Consider the following 19,011-nt stretch of genomic DNA (forward strand, 5'->3'; position numbering starts at 1 on the left):
CTTTATCTGCACTCAAATTTGATTTTTATTATTGTGATTTAAATTATTACAAAATTATCATTTGTTTTTAAGGTCAAAATTTTATATTCCACTTATTATAAAGTTATAAAATATCAACTGGTTCTTATATTTAACACGTGAATTGAATATACATGTGATTAATATAATTATACAAAAAAGGTAGACAAGATTTAAGCCAAAACAGGTAAGAATAAGTTGAGGATGTGATATGAATTATTATAAAAATAGATGCTATTCACACCCTTATTTCTATTTTTCATACATCCATGTTATTTTTGCCCTGTGATTATTTTTAATTAATCGATTCAACGATAGAAAATGAAGAAAAATATATAAAAAATAAAAACAGACATGTGAATAATACCGCCCCATAAAAATTCCGACAAATTATCATATGGCTTGTTTGCTTTCTTTCTTTTAAACAGCTTTTGATTTGGAGTATCAGCCGACTCAATCGCAAATTTACTCCCTCTCCTTCCCTTCTTTTTTCGTTCCTTCCTCTCCTTTATTAACAAGCCTACAACTACACTGCACCAACACCGAACCTTCTCTCTCTCTCTCTCTCTCCATTTCTTCTTGCATACTCTGCTCTCTCATTAAACTTCAATCTCTGCAATTCCATTCCTGCGATGGCTAATAATCTCGCCCCAGGTTCGTTAAGTCCTCCTTCCGTCTTTTGATTATATACGATGCTTCTGATCGTATACGGACGTCCTGATTAAAATTGGGATTTCAATCCATTATTATTATATTGGGAGATTTCACATCTGGGTTCTTCGAGTTACTCGTGTTAGCTGAAAGATCGTTGATTTGCAGAAAAGATTGATGATTTCTGAATTCTCGGGCATTTCTTTGTATTGGGTTTCTGTATTTTTGATCTATCTTTCGCAGCAATCAATCTTTTTCTTTACGTGTTTGATCAAATGTCTCTTACATAGATTACCCACTTGTGAATCTCTCTTAAAAATTCACTTCTTTAAAAAAAAATCATGTTATGGGTGTATATGCTTTCTAGTATGTGATTCGGCATCTTATTGTTTTCGAAATATTGTTTCTTGCTTCGTATAGATGCACTGTGTGTTACGATTTACACTGCACTGTGCACATGTGTGTGGTAGTCGGGTAACAGATGCTTTGTAAAGATGAACAATTTTTGTTTACTAAACATGCAGTTTCGAGTTTCCGAGTCGGTTAATCTGTAGTTTTAGATTTAGTACCAAAATTGGATAAAAGAAGGTGAATTAATTCTAACATAGTCCCAGTTGGAGCAACTGTGTGATTTTTAGCTTACTGTATTGTTTTATTAATTGCATAGATGATGAGAAAGTTTTCATATTAATTAACGTTAAACATATGTCCATGGCCGACTATTACATATGTAACATCGAGGCGTAGATATAGCTTGTTGAACTTCTTTGCAATTTCATTAATACTGCTTAAATGATGTGACTGCAGCTCTGGACAAAAAATTGGTTTTGCGTGAAGATTCTAAAGACGCATCCTCAGATAAAAAAGGAGGGTCACAAGATGACAAGTCCCTGGTTGTTTGCTTTGGGGAAATGCTAATTGACTTTGTGCCCACCGTTGGTGGAGTTTCACTTGCTGAAGCACCTGCTTTTAAGAAAGCTCCTGGTGGTGCTCCTGCTAATGTCGCTGTTGGAATCGCAAGACTGGGTGGTTCAGCAGGTTTCATAGGCAAGGTACATTAGATTCTGTGGATGCTGGTATTAATTTCTCCCCTTGGCTTTTGCCTTTCTTTCTGGGATTTCTGTTAAGAAGAAGGATTTCTCTAATAACATTTTGTTCCACACGTGTAAGAATAATGAAACATAGAAAGACGCTTTCAACCTGTTTACTGAAACCCCCCAACGGTTCAACTCCATATTGACTTTGTTGAGCATGGCATGATTCAAATATGCATCTTTCTCATATTGTGTATTTAACGCATATCACAATCTCCAGACATGTATTCGAACGATGTTTTCTCTCAGTTTCAGTGGGCCTCCTTTACATCCAATCTCTGCAGTCAAGCTCCTTTTTAGTTTTAATATATATTTCGGACCAACCTTTTTCTCAAATCTGATAAGGATAATTGAATGTGAGTGGCTCCTTGATTTAACTTATAACAACTTGCATTACAGGTAGGTGATGATGAATTTGGATACATGTTGGCTGACATTTTAAAACAAAACAATGTCGACAATTCTGGCGTGCGATTTGACCCCAGTGCAAGAACTGCATTGGCATTTGTTACACTCAGAGCTGACGGAGAGCGTGAATTCCTTTTTTTCCGTCATCCAAGTGCTGATATGCTTCTACATGAATCAGAGCTTGACATAAATCTTATTAAGAGGGTGTGCTTTTCTTTTCATTTTGATTAGGATTTGGAAACAGTGCATCGAATAGATGAAGCTTACCCATTTGTCGGAAATTTACTGATTCAAACAATATCATCTGCAGGCAAAAATTTTCCATTATGGTTCAATTAGTTTGATTGATGAACCATGCAGGTCAACCCATATTGCTGCAATGAAAATTGCCAAGAAGTCTGGTTGCATCCTTTCTTATGATCCAAATTTAAGATTGCCATTGTGGCCATCAGAAGATGCCGCACGGAAAGGCATAATGAGTATATGGGACCAAGCAGATATTATCAAGGTATAGTACCTGAATAAACAAAATTGCGGAAGTCGGTAACTGTTGCTTAGGTGCAAATCTGCTGTTTGTATCTTTATCCTTGGTTCTCATCTGGTGTTTCCTCAAACTTGCAGATAAGTGAGGATGAGATTAGATTCCTGACAGGTGGTGATGATCCTTACGATGATAATGTGGTGTTAACGAAGCTTTTTCATCCTAATCTTAGACTTTTGGTAGTAACTGAAGGATCAGAGGGTTGCAGATATTACACACAGGTAAGTTTGTCAAATATATTTGATCTTTCTGTGTTCAGTATCTTTTGTCTCTCGTGGTAAAGAACTCACTTAATCATGTTGTCACTTCTCGACTTCAATGAGTCCTTTTGAGATAGTCCCTGCTATTGTGAAGACGAAATTTTTTGTCATCGTATTGTTATTATTATTGTTCAAGAGGCTGTTGACTAAAAAATATCCTGTAGTAAAGACGCATATTTTTGTTGAGGAAAATAATTGTTGGACACTCGGAATGTGATTTGCCTTTTGTCTTCCACTTTATTCGGTTTCATAAAGATTGGTAATATGAAAATTGATGTCACTCCAAATACTCTCAGAAATTCCATGGCCGGGTTGGTGGTGTTAAAGTTAAACCTGTTGACACAACTGGTGCTGGTGATGCATTCGTTGGTGGGGTACTCAACAGCATAGCTTCTAACTTGAGTCTTTTTCAGGTACGCATAGTTCTTCACGGAATTGAGAAAAATCATCCATAAATCTCCCTATAGAATATTTTCATACACTTCAATTCGAATGTGACTTGGTCCTCGTACTTTAAATGTTCTGTTCCGAAGACTATAAATTCTGTATGTAGTGTAGAATCTTTGTATGCTTTTAGTTTGTATCATCTCCCTTGGAACTCGGTAGTAATAAAAATCTTACCTGCAGGACGAGAAGGGGTTACGAGAAGCTCTACTCTTTGCGAATGCATGCGGTGCGCTCACAGTAACAGAAAGAGGAGCCATTCCTGCAATGCCGACAAGAGAAGCCGTGCTCCAGTGCTTAAAGCAGGCTGCTGATAAAAAGTAGACGGCAATGGTCGGAATCCATGTATCAATCTTAGTGTAATTTGAGTTTGTTTGCTGAGATATCATTGAGCTTTTTGCTCCTGGAGACCTCCGTATAAATTTTCGATTCGACCCCACCCTTCGATTTAACTCGGAGGTGCCTCTGGTACAGCGTACACTGGTGGTTACAATGTAAACCACTGCCAATAAAAAATTTCAAGTCCAAAGTGTGAGCATCATAGCATTTCTGAATGAACCTTCTGTGGCATACAATTTTTCTCCTCTCTTTTTTGTATCGGGATGCCGGAAATTACTCGCTCTTCGGTGCAAGGGTAAATGCTTTTAACCATAATACTTTGCTTCACTTTTGTCGTAGTTGGATGACTCGAGTTGTTTCATCTTACATGCGTTTTCAGCCAAATTGCATTAATAAACTGGGTAGTTTACTCGAGAAATTTTTTTTTGGTCAAACAATAAATTTGTTATGTTAGGTGTTGTATTACGGACCTGAGGGGGTTTGAACTTAGGCTATGGTGCAAGGGCTACACTCTTCTTCACCATTGTATTAAGGGGCCACTTGCAGTTTACTAGAGATTTCACTTTCTTCTTTGTCTTTTCACTTTAGTCTACGTTAGCCAAGTTGTTGGAACGTTGATGGCGCAATGAAACTACAAGAACGAAGGTGGAAATCCGAGTAAAAAGTTAGTGCAACCTACTTGACCGAAAACTTATTAAGAACAAGTAAAAAGCGTGTGTAGAAGATAAAAATTAGTTTGTGAATAACATTTTTCTATTTTGAAGTTAAATTAGATTAATAGTCCCAACAATAATAAGATAATTGAAAAATAACTTTTGTGTTAAAAAATTTGAATTTAAACTCTCGTAATGAAGTTCGTTAGAATTCAAATGCAAAATTAACATTTTCGATTAGTGTTAGTTGTAGGCAAATCAGTTGGTGGACTTTTTTACCGCCAAGATAACGCATGTGGTATCGGCAACAGCACACGAGATCCAACGAGCCACAAATGACGACGCGGATCCAGATCACAAGGGCATTCTAGTCATTATAATAATCTCGCGGGAACGGTGACCCGCACGTCGAAACGGACCCGAACCCGAATAATGGCAAGCCCCCTGTATTAATTAATCAACAGTAATTAAACAAATTAAAAAAGGATAATCACGTTTGTTTTGAAGAGAAAAGGAAGAGGAAAACGAGAGTTTGAATCAGAAGCCATTTGCTTTGGCTTGGGGTTGCTCTTCTGATTCAAATTCCTGTGGAAAATTTGAAAAAAAAAAAAAAAAAAGTTTAAAATGGCGTCGAATTCGAATTCGAATCCGTCGCTGCAGCCTGAGATCGGACCCGACGGCCTTGCTCGCGAGGCTTCTGTCATTACCTACACTGAGAAGGTCTCTCTCTCTCTCTCTCTCTCTCTCTCTAAATTTCTTGGTAATTTGTTGAATTGAATGTGTGTTGGTTGTGGTTTTTTGCAGACAATCGAGAACGAACAGCTTCAATTAAGAAAGTAAGTATCTTTGATTCCATTGTAATGTATATGGATCGTTTAAGGGAATTATTATTGCTTAAATTGTGTGTTTAAGCAGTAATGTAGTGAATTATGGTTGCTTTATTCCGTGAAATGAGTCAAATGATCATTGAATTTTTAGTTGTAGTGATTGACTGATGCTTTAATTGGTTTGTTTAGAAATGCAAATTGTTTGATGAACTAGGCATCCGAGAAATCTGAGTAGTTTAGGTTTAATCTGGAAGTTAAGGAAAATATAGATGGCAATGTGAAAGTATTTGGTAATTGATTCGAGGGTTTTACAAGTTGTGGTCAAGAGGTGTAGGAACTAGGAAGCCAACGAACTATTTGAAAATTGGAAGCGTTCTTTGATTACCTTTGTCTTGGGGACCTGGGGTTCACCTGTTTTCGAGTCTTGAAAATGGCAATGTACAGTGGGGGAGCTTCAGGATAAAGTTAAAGTCTTGGATTCTGTCTTCTTTTATCCTTATGTCCCTTTATGTTTCTCAAATTTGTTTCAATGGAACATTGCGTTAGTGTAATTATCCATCTTCAGTAAGATTCGATGATATATGATTTCAGACTGTTGATCCCTTCAGATATATTGAAGAAAACTATTCTAAAATTCGTGATGTCGAACGAGAGCTGGCACAGTTGTCAATGGAGATGAAACTCACAGCTGGGCCAAAAAAATCAGGTTGCTGCATTATCATTGTTAGTTACTCTCATTCTTTGATTTTATTAGTTTTCCTCTTCTTTTGTATAACAGTTGATTGATTGCTTTTTTGCCTTTTACTTTGTGTGTATGTTGTATCTTTTGAAGCTCTTGAACATTTGAGGAAGAAAATAGAGATGTCAACAGAGAAAATTCACGCTGCCAAGCTGAAGGAAGAACAAGCACGAAAGGTTCATCCCTTTTAATTATAGAAACGGCTTTTCTTTATCCTTACTTTGTAATGCTCTGTTTGACTTTCATCAGTATTCAACAAAACTCTTCTGCCTGTTTACCAAGTGCTCACGAAAATTAGTAACATGCTCATTCTGCTTGACCAAGATGACCTTGGATATTTAAAATTGAAGTTTTTGAATAAATTTGGTCTGGTTTTGTCTAATTTTTGGAAAGCATATGATTGTATTTGGTGATGTGGTGGAGTTTCAAGTTAAAAAGTAAGCTTGTTAGATAGTTAGACCTACCAAACACATTTTATCAGAGGGATGAAGACACATGAATTAAGATTCATTGCAAAAATGGATAGAGATTGATGTGTATACAGCCGAATATGGTTGTGTAAAATTAGTTTAAAATTTAATTAATGCATGAATGCTGTTTGTTATGCAGTCTGATAGCTGTTTGTTTTGATGTATATCAGGTGTGGGAAGCAGCATTACAGGCTGTAAAGGACGAGGAAGCTATCAAGCAGCAGCTTTGTGAAGACTTAAACCAACTGGTATATATCTTCGTTACATGTGTCCTTTAGGTTACAGACTTGACAAATTGTTTTGACACTGTTGTTTCAAAAGGTGCAAGAAAGCAGCAGTTCTCAGTTTACGAGACTGGAGGAGTTAAAAAGACGACTTGAAGCTATGAACCCAAGCAGATCATCAGCTTCTGTTTCTCATGTAAGTTCTCTTTATATATATATGACGATTATATTTTGTAACATCATGTACAGGTTGGATGGCATTGCAGTCTTTGTTATTAGTTGGTGTAGATTTCATTGTTTTTGAAAATCAACAATTATACCACAGTTTATTCATGGTCCTCATGTGTGTGTGTGTGTGTAATTCTTAAGTATTCAAGGTAGTGTTGCATCAGGCCTGTTTATAAGAAAAGGTTATGTTTCATTACGATTTGGAGGTTGCATGGTTCTTTTTTTCTCCCTCGTTAACTTTCCAAGAAGTTGTGTTGCTTCAGTTGTTCACACAAGTTACATTTTCTGTATGCACTATGCAGTGCAGGAATATATTAATGGATACCACGTAGGAATCTAGAATATTTGTTGGAAGTTTGTACTTAGATTAGAATAGAATCATTACTTCCACTCTCATGCCTTGAAATGGTTTGTCAGTAGATGTTCCCACACCTGTTCCTTGCCTGTTCCTTCTTCCTTCTTCCGGTGGTACTATGGTTCCTCTTCCTATCCCTGCATTCTCTTTTTTTTCTGCGTATACAATCTTGGAACTTTATTTGACCTCCACTATCTCTGTGAAGTCCTTGGTAATCTTAGAAAAGAAGCTAATAAAGAAAGAAAATAGGTTATCTAACTGTCAGTTTTAGTGAATATGAGCAAGGGTGACTGGCTGCCATCCCCCAAAATCGACTCACAAAACAGGCACATAGAAAGAAGCACTGATGAATTAGATTAAGATTTTACTCCATATAGCTAGATTAATCTTGAAAAACATCCACACATCTAGCACTGGGGGTTCTGGCTCTCAAATGGTAAGAATTTAAGACTTATCTACGGAAAGGAGAAGAGGATGGCCCCCAGGGGTGGTCATGGGAGAGGGCAAAAGTGGGGGTTATTGTCTGATCCGATAGGAGCAAAATGAAGCCGCTTCTTTTCATTAACTATTACATGGCAGTGGCTATTCATACTTATCGATTATCTTATACATGTATATATTATAATCATTTGAGCTTGGAACTGTGTTTAGGATGGCAAATCAATGGGTCCAGATGCTCCTACAGTTCCGGGATCAACAGAATCAGGTGGAGTCACTCAAAACACCTCTAATCCAGGAAATGCTGGAAATGTTTCGGTCACGAATGGGCACAATCAACAGCCACCTGTTGAGGGAGAAGGAAGAGGAAAGAAGAAAAGTCAGTTCCACGGAAGAGGGAAGGGACTTGGAGCTGTGCCCAAGGCTAGGGGACCTCCTCCGCCCGGCTGGACAGGGGCTGGGTTCGATGCTTAGGGTTGTTATTCTGATTTTTCTCTGTGCCGAAAGATCTTGGATATATTCTTTCGTCCATCTTTCTTCCCCTGTGTTTCTTAATTGTCTCTAGCATTTGATATGAGAAAATGCAAGCGGACCTTTCTGACTTCTCTTTGCTTCTTCACGCCCCTGTATTTTACCGATATCAAGCAAGAATCAAGAATTTAGACGTTTGTTTTCGTTGTTATCAAAATTATGTAACGTGAATATTAACGTTATTCATGTGGAAACTGTGGGTGATTAACTCAGTGTAGAACTAAGAAAAGATTCAAATCACTGAAGAAATAATTGCCGGAGACCACATTGAAATAGCGAAGAAACATCTGTAATTGCCCTGATTTGTGATAATCTTTTGCAAAATAACTTTGAAATATCCCAAGGTGTTTCCGTGCTAGACTAAAAAGAGGGGAGGGATTTAGACTCTGAACGTAATGGGTTAAAGCGGAAGGTTCTATCCTTCAAGGTAATCCACTTTCTAACCCCTTGCCCATTTTCTAGACGAAAATGCCCTTACATTTGGCCACTCATTCAACCCTTACAGTATAAACGATCAGTCAATCGATTAGGGTATTTAAGTCTTTTCACTTGCCTAAAGGGTTAAATATATGCGTCTGTGAAACTTAGATCGAAAGAGTTTAATTACGAGTGTACTCGTTTAATGAATTCATTTTAGACATTTTTCTCTAACAAATGGGGGTAAAGAACTTTGAAACTATACTTTATTCTGATTGAGATTAATCTAACTTATCAACAAAACTACAAGAAAAGCTTGTGTAGAGGTGCCCAAGCCATGTTATTTGTGTGACACTTCGCACAAAAATATATGATTAATTGTACCAAACCACGCGTAATCTTACTTGGTGCGGCATAACAAGCCGACCGAATATATGCTTCAAACTACAAGGACCATTGCTCCCAGTTGCAGAGTAGTTTGTGCAGATCTAGATTAAGACAGAATCATATATCCTGGGCTCATAGCCTGTCCTAATGCCTTGGCCGTATTACACAGTCGCGGGCCACCAGAGCCCGACTTCGTATACAGTTGCAACATAACGTCCAAAGACTTGCTGCAAGGAAGAAGATACGGTCAAGCCCCTGTGGTGTATGTCATCAAAGTTTCCATTTAATTTTTGCATTAAGAATTTCTGGAAGTTAGGCCACACCTCCTTAAATACGCCTGCAACTCAAGTCACCATCATTGGGTTCTCAATTCCCATCAGCACTCTCTTATTATTTGTGACGTCAAGAGAGTTAATGTGAGGATTCGAAAGGCAAAGTTTCAAATCGAAAAAATGAGGAAACTTTGCAAGAACTTATAAGAAGTTGAGTTAGTATGGTATAGCATTTAAATGAGCAAATGTCCTGGCCAGAGCAGGATTAGTCAAATTGTTCGCATCCGCAGGTACATAAACTGCTTGAATAGAAGTTATCGACGACCCTCTTTGGTGATGGTAGTAGCATTTAAATGAGCAAATGTCGTGGCCAAAGCATGATTAGTCAAATTGTTCGTGTCCTCAGGTACATAAACTGCTTAAATTGAAGTTATCGACGACCCCTCTTTAATGGAAGTAATTTGTGACTTTCTATATTGTTAATTGGTTTTATAGAAATTTTTTAACTTTCTTCGATTAGATATGGTGCATAATTCACATGGAAATCACATTCATGCATGAAGTTTTTGTCATTTCGGTAGCTGTCATGATCTAGTGGAGTAAATCGTATTTACACGAAAACGTAACGTTAGGTATGAACAAGTAGCACGTTTGTCTGAGACATTTAATTTACTTTCTCTATCGTTATCTAATTTAAGGGTAAATTTTTTTCAGAGGTACGAAAGTTTTGATAAACTTTATATGATTATTTCCACACAGTAGGGTAGAAAAATACAGATCCATAAGCTTCAAGTCTTTCCCCCAAACAGTTCAAACATCATTTAATTGGATGCAGTCAAACCCTCACAGATCTCCAGCCCTACTTATCTGCATCATCAGGACCAATAATTAAACCCTATATATATGCACCAACCCACATGCATGACAATATACATATTATGTCAGTGACATTGCATTTGATTTGAATTTCCCGCTCAGCTTTTTCTACATATTTGTGGAATTTTTAGCTCACTGCCATGCTATGTTATGTTATGTTATGAGATCTATAGGTATGTAAGATTATAATTGGAAACATTAAATGGCAACTATATATATAAACTCATCAATTGGATTGACCGTGTGGTCGATAAAGTTTGGTGATATTAATTTCTCTACCTTAAAGATATTACATTCGACTTAAGTAGATGACGAGTTTGATACCAATTAGTTATAGTGAGTTCATATATGGATAAGAGTTTGGTTGCATTGTGTGCATAATTGAAACACTATCTTTGAAATATTTACAGATGCACTTTGTATAGTTGAGGAATTTAGAACATATTCTTCTCTAAAGTTCATATCATGGTACTCCTTTTATTCAGCAACTCTGGTTTATAATTTGCCAGGAGGATTCTCGTCGGATCCTCTTTTTGAGGATCCTGGAGATCATATAATCACATCCGTTTATCGTACACCGTGCGGTCAGAAATTATTGTAATTTTTTTTATTTAAAATTGAATATAAACAGTACCTGACAAAAACTGACCGCACAATGTACGTAAGATGAATGGATGTGATTCAAAGATTTCCAAGATCCTTACAAAAAATATCTGACGAGGATCCTCTCTCTATAATTTGCTCTAAAAAACCTCCTTTAGTACAGAAGTGTCATCTCTTTTAGTAAAATAGAGTTTGAGTGTCGTCGAACCAAAATAATCGTACACTATTTGATCTATGCGATCATGATTAAGTTTCAGAGTTCTGTTAGATAGACATTAGTTAAAAGTGAAGACCATAAAATTAGGGGTGTGTATTTAAAAATTGCGGTTTTGGTTTATTGGTTGACATATTAATTAACTTACAAGTTCAAACCCCCATGATTTAAGAACCAAATCCTTTGTAGATTCTCCTGGCGTATACCCTTTGCAATCCCAAATATAAACAAATTGACAAATCAATATACAAAGTACTGTACCTTACCCTATTGATAACTGTGTAAAAACTAAATTAAAAACATAAAAACTTCAGTTATTTCAATACAGAAAAGTTACATGTAGCTAAGCTTCATTATTAATCTGCAATTAATACTAATAAAACAGTGAATACACCAGAAAAAACAAGATGTAGCTAAGCTTCATTTCTAATTAATATGTAGATATTAAGAATCCGTACCAGAAAAAACAAGATGTGCTTATAATTTGTAACTATATTACAAAAAATTTGAAAGTAAAAGAAAGCATATTTACAAATTATAAAGGGGTTGGAAAGAAGGGAATGGATACCTCTGAGGGTCGTCTGCCACGGTTGTCGGGCTGTCAAAAACCCTCCCCCCGCCCCGGCCCCACCCCCCCCCCCCCCCCCCCCCCCCCCCCAACCATTTTACAGCTCCCAATCTGCCACAACCCCCCCAACTAAACTATTCCCCCGGGCCGATAGCATCTTATCACGTGATCCACCCTTGTGACCCAGTCCTCTCCTCTGACCCTGCATCTGCATGCACCCACCATTATAATACTACGTCCCGGTTCTGGACGTAAAATCTCGAGCTTGTAAATTGTAAAACTCAAAACCATAGGGACATAGCCGTTTCATGTATGAGAGTGTCCAAAATGTCCTTCTCTACCTCCTTAACAATCCCTTCTGCTACTTCCTCAAATTCCATTTCGCTCTGCACCTTCGATTCCGGCAAGTCCTTGTCGATTAATGCGTTGATGTCTTCGAGAACTTGGCAGTCGGCACAAGGGAAGCTCTGAATTTTGTAGCACAAAATGTTGATCAAATGTGACCCATTGATACGCATTCCATTGCAATATTCAAATAGAATATTATTTGAGCTCGTAACCCATGGCTTTAAGTTGATATAAGGCCTCAAAAATTCCACCAAAATTTCATCCACAAGGTGAAACAGTAGTTTTCTGTTCCACCTATGACCAAGCGAACTCGAAAACTCGTTTTTACCGCTAGCGGTAGAGTAAGAATGTTCGAGGTGGTAAAAAATGGAGGGGTCGAGGGGATGGGAAGGAGAGAACCAATTTGTGAAGGAGACTAGGGTGTCTTTATCGATGCCAGCACGGGCTAATATTCTTGTGACGTACAGGTGCCGCTCTGCCTCTGCTCCACCAGCGCCGGTGGTTGATCTGGTGTTGGTGCCGGCGTTACCGTTAGGGATGTCGCCGGTAAAGTTGATGCAGTGTCGGGTGGCGAGCACGTGGGGGACCCGGGTCACTTGTTGATGTTTGTAGTACGTATGGCTCGTGGAACTAGATAACTGTGACCACCTACGTTTCGATTGTTGGGCTTCAGATTTTACTTGTTGTGCCTGCTGCTTTATTTGCGTAACGCATTGCAAACATAATATTCTAATCAGTTGAGAGAGTGGAATCACAAAAAAGTACTTCTATGCTTCTAGCTACCAAGAATAATATGCAAAATCGGTACAGATATGATCTTTAGATTTTAAAACTACTAGAATAAAATCAAGTACGAATATGTAGCATGACTGTGCGACTAACCCTTGAACTCGTGCTTTAGAATAACTCGGTAAAAGGTCAGTTTGCCAGGGTTAGTCACACTGTTAAACTAATTTTGACAAACTGATAATTTAGACTATCATCTAGTAAAGGAAAGTCGGTTTGCCAGGACAATGTGATTAACGCTTGCACAGACAATAGAATAGTTTAGACTGTTGATCTGGTAAACAAAAGGGAAATAAGTGTGATATCCACGTTTCATTTTACTTCTCACACATTTTTTTAATTTTCGGCAATCGGATCGGATAAATCGAAAAAGATCAACGGACAAAAATTATCAAGGGTGTGTGAGAAGTAAAATGGGGTGTGTGAATATCACGCCCCCTACGTAGTAATGGGTCCGACATACATACCTGTTTTGAGGGGATTTTGGTATCTGGAGGTGAAGGATCTTTCTTGACAACAAGAAGGGTAGGGACATTGCTTGACAATAATAATTGGGTTTTCTTGCAATTCTTGTCACCTGGAATAATATGATTATTACTGATGGCTCTTGTAGCCGTTGATGAACTCACGAATGCTTCTTCCTTCTGCTTATTCTTCAGCCTTGGACCGTATCCAATATCATCTGCTGATTTTGGTCTACGCTTCTGAACTGAAGCAGTCTGGCTTTTCGGCTTCTGCCGCTGCTGATCTTCTTTCAAAGGCTGCAAAGGCTTTGGCTTTAGAGGTAAAGACGATAGAGGTGATTTGGGTTTTGGAGGAAGTGCTTGAATTTGATCTTTGGGACTGTTGGAGTCCAAGAATCTGAGCCTGGGAGAACAAGAAGCTGGAGTACTACTTCCTTCCTTTGCGAAAGCACTTTTTGAAGCAGCATTAGCAATGTTCTTGGATTTGAGTTGGAGAAGCAGCTCATCTCTGCCTTGCTTGTTGTTGTCTCTGTTGACTGATGATCTGGGGGTGTTTGTGATGTCCAAACCAACTCTCCTACTCACACTTTCCCTCACCTGCTTCACAATTTGCCTAGCGTAGTGACTTGGGCTTTCCACGTTCTCATGGTCTCCAAAATTAATCAGCTTTAAGTCCCTCCTTTTGTACGATGACTTGGAAAAATCCAAGTCCTCAGAAACCCCAACATTTTCTTTGTTGATTTGAAGCGAAAGCCGGTGGTGAAGATCGACGTCCGATCTTCTGGCTGATGATATTCTCGGAGTCTCAGGCAGTGAGCGAGTTCCAGCTGTAGCATTCATGTCACTCGTGTCCACGGCATGTCGTCTTGCTCTACCTTTGAGTGGTTTCCTGGACTTTGTATTTTTTTTATGACCGGTGGTACTGGATGTTGAAGTTGAACAGGGTGAGTTTGTTTGGTCAGGAAGAAGGTCAAGACCCATTAGCCTTGCTACCAAACTTGGAGTCTTTGTCATGCCTGGTGAGCTAATATCTGATGAAAAATCAACTGAAGGAATTCTTGCTTTGGTTATTTTGATCTGCATACTTTTCTGGAACTTCAAAATCTGCAAACACACAAATTTGAGGGGGACCATTCCATCATTACTATCATCATGACTTACTTTTTGAAAAACCCCAAAAGGGAAGCAAATTAGATACAAAAATATATAGATATTATAATTTTTTGTGACAAGAAATATTGTAACAAAACGACTTACTGGACTGTTTAAATTTTCTTCTTCTTTTGTGATAGATGACAGTGAAGTCCCTTCTGATGAATCCAAGCTATTTCTAGGTGCTTCAACACCTGAATCAATTCCACAATTTGAACTTAATTATTCACTACTAAAGTTATCCACATTTATCCGAAACGCTTGGTTGATTAAGAGCATTCACCCCTGCGCACCTCTAAGGTTCAGGTGCAACGCACTTTACCTCGTCGCTTTTACGAAGAAATTGTATTATAAAAAATTTAAAATAAAACATTGAGAGAGAGAGAGAGAGAAAGCGAGGACCTTTTGGTACTGTGAGATCTTCTGGGTCGAAAGAAGGTTGTTGGTGGTGGTGTAAGTTGGCAAGCTGAAGTTGGTGGAAGTCAAACAACTGAAAGACGGCACACATGCAACCAGAAGATGTGGTGATGTCTTCGTCTGGTGGTCCTCCACTGCCTCTACCTCTCTTGGAGGATTTTCCAGAGCCCCAATACCACTCCCTCATTCCCATAACAAGTAGAAAAAAGGAGAAAACTGCTTTTGGCTTTTCAACAGAAACTAGAAGGATTGATATGGTGGAAGGTCTATGGATGGATGAAAAGCAATTGCTAGAGCTTCTCCAACAATGGGAAAACAGGAATGAAAATATGAAAATGACAGAAGCTAGGAGCAGAAGCAGTAGTACTAGTGTGTGTATGTGTGTTGAGGACTTCTGAGCTGCAGAGAAAAGAGTAGGATTAGGACTGGTCACGGTTTGTGAGAGTTTGGAGTGGAAAAATAGCAGAAGAAAAGCCTGTGGGGATGCTGTGATCACTGATCATCATGAAGAAGCGAGAAAAGCGGATCCATGAAAGCATAAACGCTAGAGAGAGAGAGAGAGAGAGAGAGAGAGAGAGAGAGTTTTGTATTTGATTTGATGAAATTAATACGCAGAGCAGTGTGAGTTTTAGGTATCTTCTCTCTCTCTTCCACACACTGCATTTTATCTCTTTTTATCTTAGTGGTTTATGACGCTCACTCCCAAGCTTTTACCAGACCAAAACCAAGGAAACAACTGCTGGCCATCTCTCTCCCTCTCTCTCACCCTCATTGGGAAACGAAATTAATATGCAAAGAAATGAAAAAGATGACGATATGACCACGCACCTCCTCTGCTCCCTTCTTACTGCACTATATTCCGTCTCTTCTTTTTTTTTTTTTTTTTTTTTTTGGTCAAAACACTATATTCCGTCTCTGTTCAGAGATTTTTCGGCGTATATGCAACATCGCAACGCGATGTTATTTTTATATTTAAATTATAATATGTGTACTGTGTTTTATCTATATATCTTTGAAATGGAGAAATTTTCTCATTGATCCAAGTTTTAGTTCTAATGGTGTTAATGTGTGACAAACGCTTGTCATGGGTTAAAAAATACACAATTAGTTCAATGAAGGATCGCTCTATGGTGAAAATTTGGCATCAGAGATTAGCCATGAACCCTCCTGATCTCTTATCCATCTATCCATCTCTACAGTGCATGTGGGTATGTGTATTCCCATGTGTCAAAACGATTTTGTTATACGAGGAGGTGTACTGGGGATCTGCGAGCATCTAAATCCAACCCTTCTGTTATAATATCAATTATATTAGTTTATGACGTTTTTTATTTCAGTTCAGTTACTATAGTTTGATTCTCTGATGCTAACTTGCTAACCATGGTTAAGATCACTACCTTTTTTCTCTACTTGGGTAGGGTTTAACTTAACCAAGGCCTGTCAAACTCAAAGGTGTCTTTGAGTTCAATAATTGAGTTGGTACCAACCTCAACCTCGCAACTAATTATAACAAATTTTTAAAATTTTTTCATAACCCAAATGCTCCTTTTGTATGCAAATTTAACAATTTTTTGGGTCTCTCCTAATTAACTTAAGGTCCTGGGATCAAAATTAAACCACAACATTAAAAAAATATAATGGATTGACACGTGAGAGAGAATAGACAACTACTGATCATTGTATTATTATTTTTTGAATTCAGGATCAATTTTACAATATTGCTTGCAAATATCATATCAAATCGGAGAGAATTGAATCTTAGATCTATCCTTTTCTTTTAAAAGAATTGATGTATTCCAATAATGCAGATGTTAGAGAAATTCTTATAGATATGTTCACACATGATGATGATGTGAAGGATGAAATTGAAGTGCACTAAGTTAATGATTTTTTTCGTTAATTTATTGAGCCATTACATCATTTGTATGATCGAATGGAATTCCTAAATGTCAACAATAAGCCATCATGAATCAGAACACTGTTTATGTCAATATGAACAGTATCACCGATAACATTGAAAAGCACCGCACACCATACATATAGCAATTATGAACACTGAACCGATTGTCAGTTTCATCACTACAATTTTCAACATTTTATTTTTTAAAATCTATCTCATGAGGGACTGAAGAATTTGGTTTCTGTTGATCGAAGATATCCAATTCATGGTATAACAGACTAATTAGCAGGTACTCACACTGCCATAGTTTCACACAAAAACAAGGCCGTTTAATTTTCATAATGGAATTTTTGTGGCCAATATTTACCTTTTATGCATATGCTATGTAAGTTTAGTTTGTGCACAAGAAGTACACAGACCTTACCTATGAGGAAACACCAAATTAAATTCCGTTAAATTAAAATCATGCAACTGCATTAACTGTTCATTTGTTGCACCCATCATCTAGCTAGCTACATGGATTATCTCTTTAGAAAAAATTCAAATGCATTCGTACGTTAGACGACTGAATTTGTACGACTAAAGTTTGATAGTCTCAATCTAGTTTACTAACTTTTCATTAAATGGATTTGTCCGACTAAATTTTGATAATTTGAATATCGGTGTATCTTACACACGTATAAATTATTAAAACAATATCATCTCTCTCAACATGGGAAGGCAGTCGAGGACAATTGGATAAACAAAACCATGCCATGCATGGACCACAAAAACTGTGCATAGATCCCACTTGACTGAGATTTTTCGGTGCCCTCAGTTGGACCTTCCAGGGACAGGACAGGCCACTGAGGCCAGGCCAGAGCGTCTAAGATCAGATGTATTAGGGGACCACAAAAGCATATGGCTTAAAACCTCAAATGCTTATACTCTTCCCTTGACATGACACTTGGCATTTTATACGTACTGTGATTTAAGCTGATGTTCGAATAGGAATGGAAGTGAAGAATAAGGCGAAATCATATGCCCTAGTACTAGCAAATTATTAGAAGTTGAATGAGTAGAACTCCATATAAAGATCCACAAATTTATCTTCTAGTTAAACAATACCTAAATCCTGATAATAAAAAAAAATTAATCTAACAAATGCATAGAAATAAAATACTTAATTCAAGTCAGATCTTAAATTTTGAAAATACATGTAAAATATGTTAAGAGTAGTAATTTTTGCACTCCATAGTAATCAATATATATTAAAACACACCAACCTGAATATAATTGACAAATGAATTAGGACCAATTTCAGGTTTGGGAAGGACATGGTCACATGATTAACACAATGATAGTGTATGAGTGTTGAAGAGTTATTTTATCATTTTTTGAACTTTATGAATCTTTCATTACCTTATCCTCTTACTTTTTATAAGAGTATCAAATAAAGGGTTGAGGTCATCTGATTCAGATTTTGCGCAAAACTTGGCAGATTCCTCCCTATACATATTATTCCTGACAACTTACATTTGCTCTAAATTCTAAATTGAATCTGTCACAGAGAGAGAGAGAGAGAGAGAGAGAGAGAGAGAGAGAGACATTTCAAATTCAAAGTGGTCCTGTTCCCGGGAACTCGAATTATAATAAAACAACTGAGTAGCTGTCATGTTTAACCCAGCAAAAAAGAAAATAACCAAATCCAGTGCCTCCTAGATTATGATTACCAATCTTATTTGTATATATTTTGATTTCTAACTTTCTTTTAATGACAATAAATTGAATTTACAAGTGAAAAATAATACTTTTAAATTGTAATATCGGAAGCAAATACAAACTTCCGCGTATTATTTCTACCTTCTGTAATTTTATAAATAAAATTTGACAAATAGCTAGGAAGGAGAAGAGAGGAGCGTATGATCCTGTCATGGTGGGCTTAGAGTTAGACAGAGAAAAAGAAAGAAGGCTATGATTGAACATAGGAAAACAAGGAGAATAATGTTATGATCGAGACGATATAAAGAGAGGTCCCATAACCTTTTTACATTTTTATTTTTTGTGCATGCTAAAATCATGTTGCAGTATCCATTATTAGAGAGAAGAGAAATAGAGAAGAGCCCCTAATTTTTCCTCCACAAAATTATATCTACGTAAAAATATGTAACAACTAGATTTTGAATTTCTTTCCTTATTGTACGGTATTTGTGTATGGGATAGCAAAGTGATCGGAAATAAATTAGGTTAACCATGTCATTTTATTTTACAAATGATAACATTAGTTGTGATAGAAGTAGATAATGAGTCAGCACTTATTTGATGTATGTATAAATACTCTCTGGATGTATCATTCTGATTCATTAATTGAAAGATTCAGTTTATCACTTTCTATCAAGTTGGTTAAA

At 37.2% G+C, this 19,011-nt stretch overlaps 3 protein-coding genes across 4 annotated transcripts; 2 read left to right on the forward strand and 1 right to left on the reverse strand.

The window, feature by feature from the left end:
- The first annotated feature begins 457 nt into the window (after positions 1-457).
- On the forward strand, positions 458-4,070 carry LOC137734071 (probable fructokinase-7). Its single transcript, XM_068473337.1, has 7 exons — positions 458-672; positions 1,477-1,721; positions 2,163-2,375; positions 2,482-2,679; positions 2,793-2,933; positions 3,269-3,385; positions 3,600-4,070. Exons 1-7 carry the CDS (start codon positions 651-653, stop codon positions 3,738-3,740), a joined length of 1,077 nt encoding a protein of 358 aa, XP_068329438.1. The 5' UTR covers positions 458-650; the 3' UTR covers positions 3,741-4,070.
- An 828-nt stretch (positions 4,071-4,898) lies between these two features.
- On the forward strand, positions 4,899-8,357 carry LOC137735137 (uncharacterized). Its single transcript, XM_068474523.1, has 7 exons — positions 4,899-5,128; positions 5,213-5,244; positions 5,844-5,941; positions 6,068-6,150; positions 6,615-6,692; positions 6,766-6,864; positions 7,903-8,357. Exons 1-7 carry the CDS (start codon positions 5,033-5,035, stop codon positions 8,161-8,163), a joined length of 747 nt encoding a protein of 248 aa, XP_068330624.1. The 5' UTR covers positions 4,899-5,032; the 3' UTR covers positions 8,164-8,357.
- A 3,352-nt stretch (positions 8,358-11,709) lies between these two features.
- On the reverse strand, positions 11,710-15,514 carry LOC137735292 (uncharacterized). 2 transcript variants are annotated; one of them, XM_068474707.1, is made up of 4 exons: positions 14,710-15,514; positions 14,413-14,501; positions 13,159-14,259; positions 11,710-12,597 (listed from the first exon to the last, which is right to left on the reverse strand). In XM_068474707.1, exons 1-4 carry the CDS (start codon positions 14,915-14,917, stop codon positions 11,839-11,841), a joined length of 2,157 nt encoding a protein of 718 aa, XP_068330808.1. In that variant the 5' UTR covers positions 14,918-15,514; the 3' UTR covers positions 11,710-11,838. The 2 variants fall into 2 exon arrangements, with proteins under 2 accessions (XP_068330808.1, XP_068330806.1); XM_068474705.1 differs by having other exon boundaries at positions 11,710-12,600.
- Positions 15,515-19,011: the final 3,497 nt, after the last annotated feature.

The sequence above is a fragment of the Pyrus communis genome, chromosome 5 (genome assembly GCF_963583255.1).
Source record: "Pyrus communis chromosome 5, drPyrComm1.1, whole genome shotgun sequence".
NCBI classification, from domain to species: Eukaryota; Viridiplantae; Streptophyta; class Magnoliopsida; order Rosales; family Rosaceae; genus Pyrus; species Pyrus communis.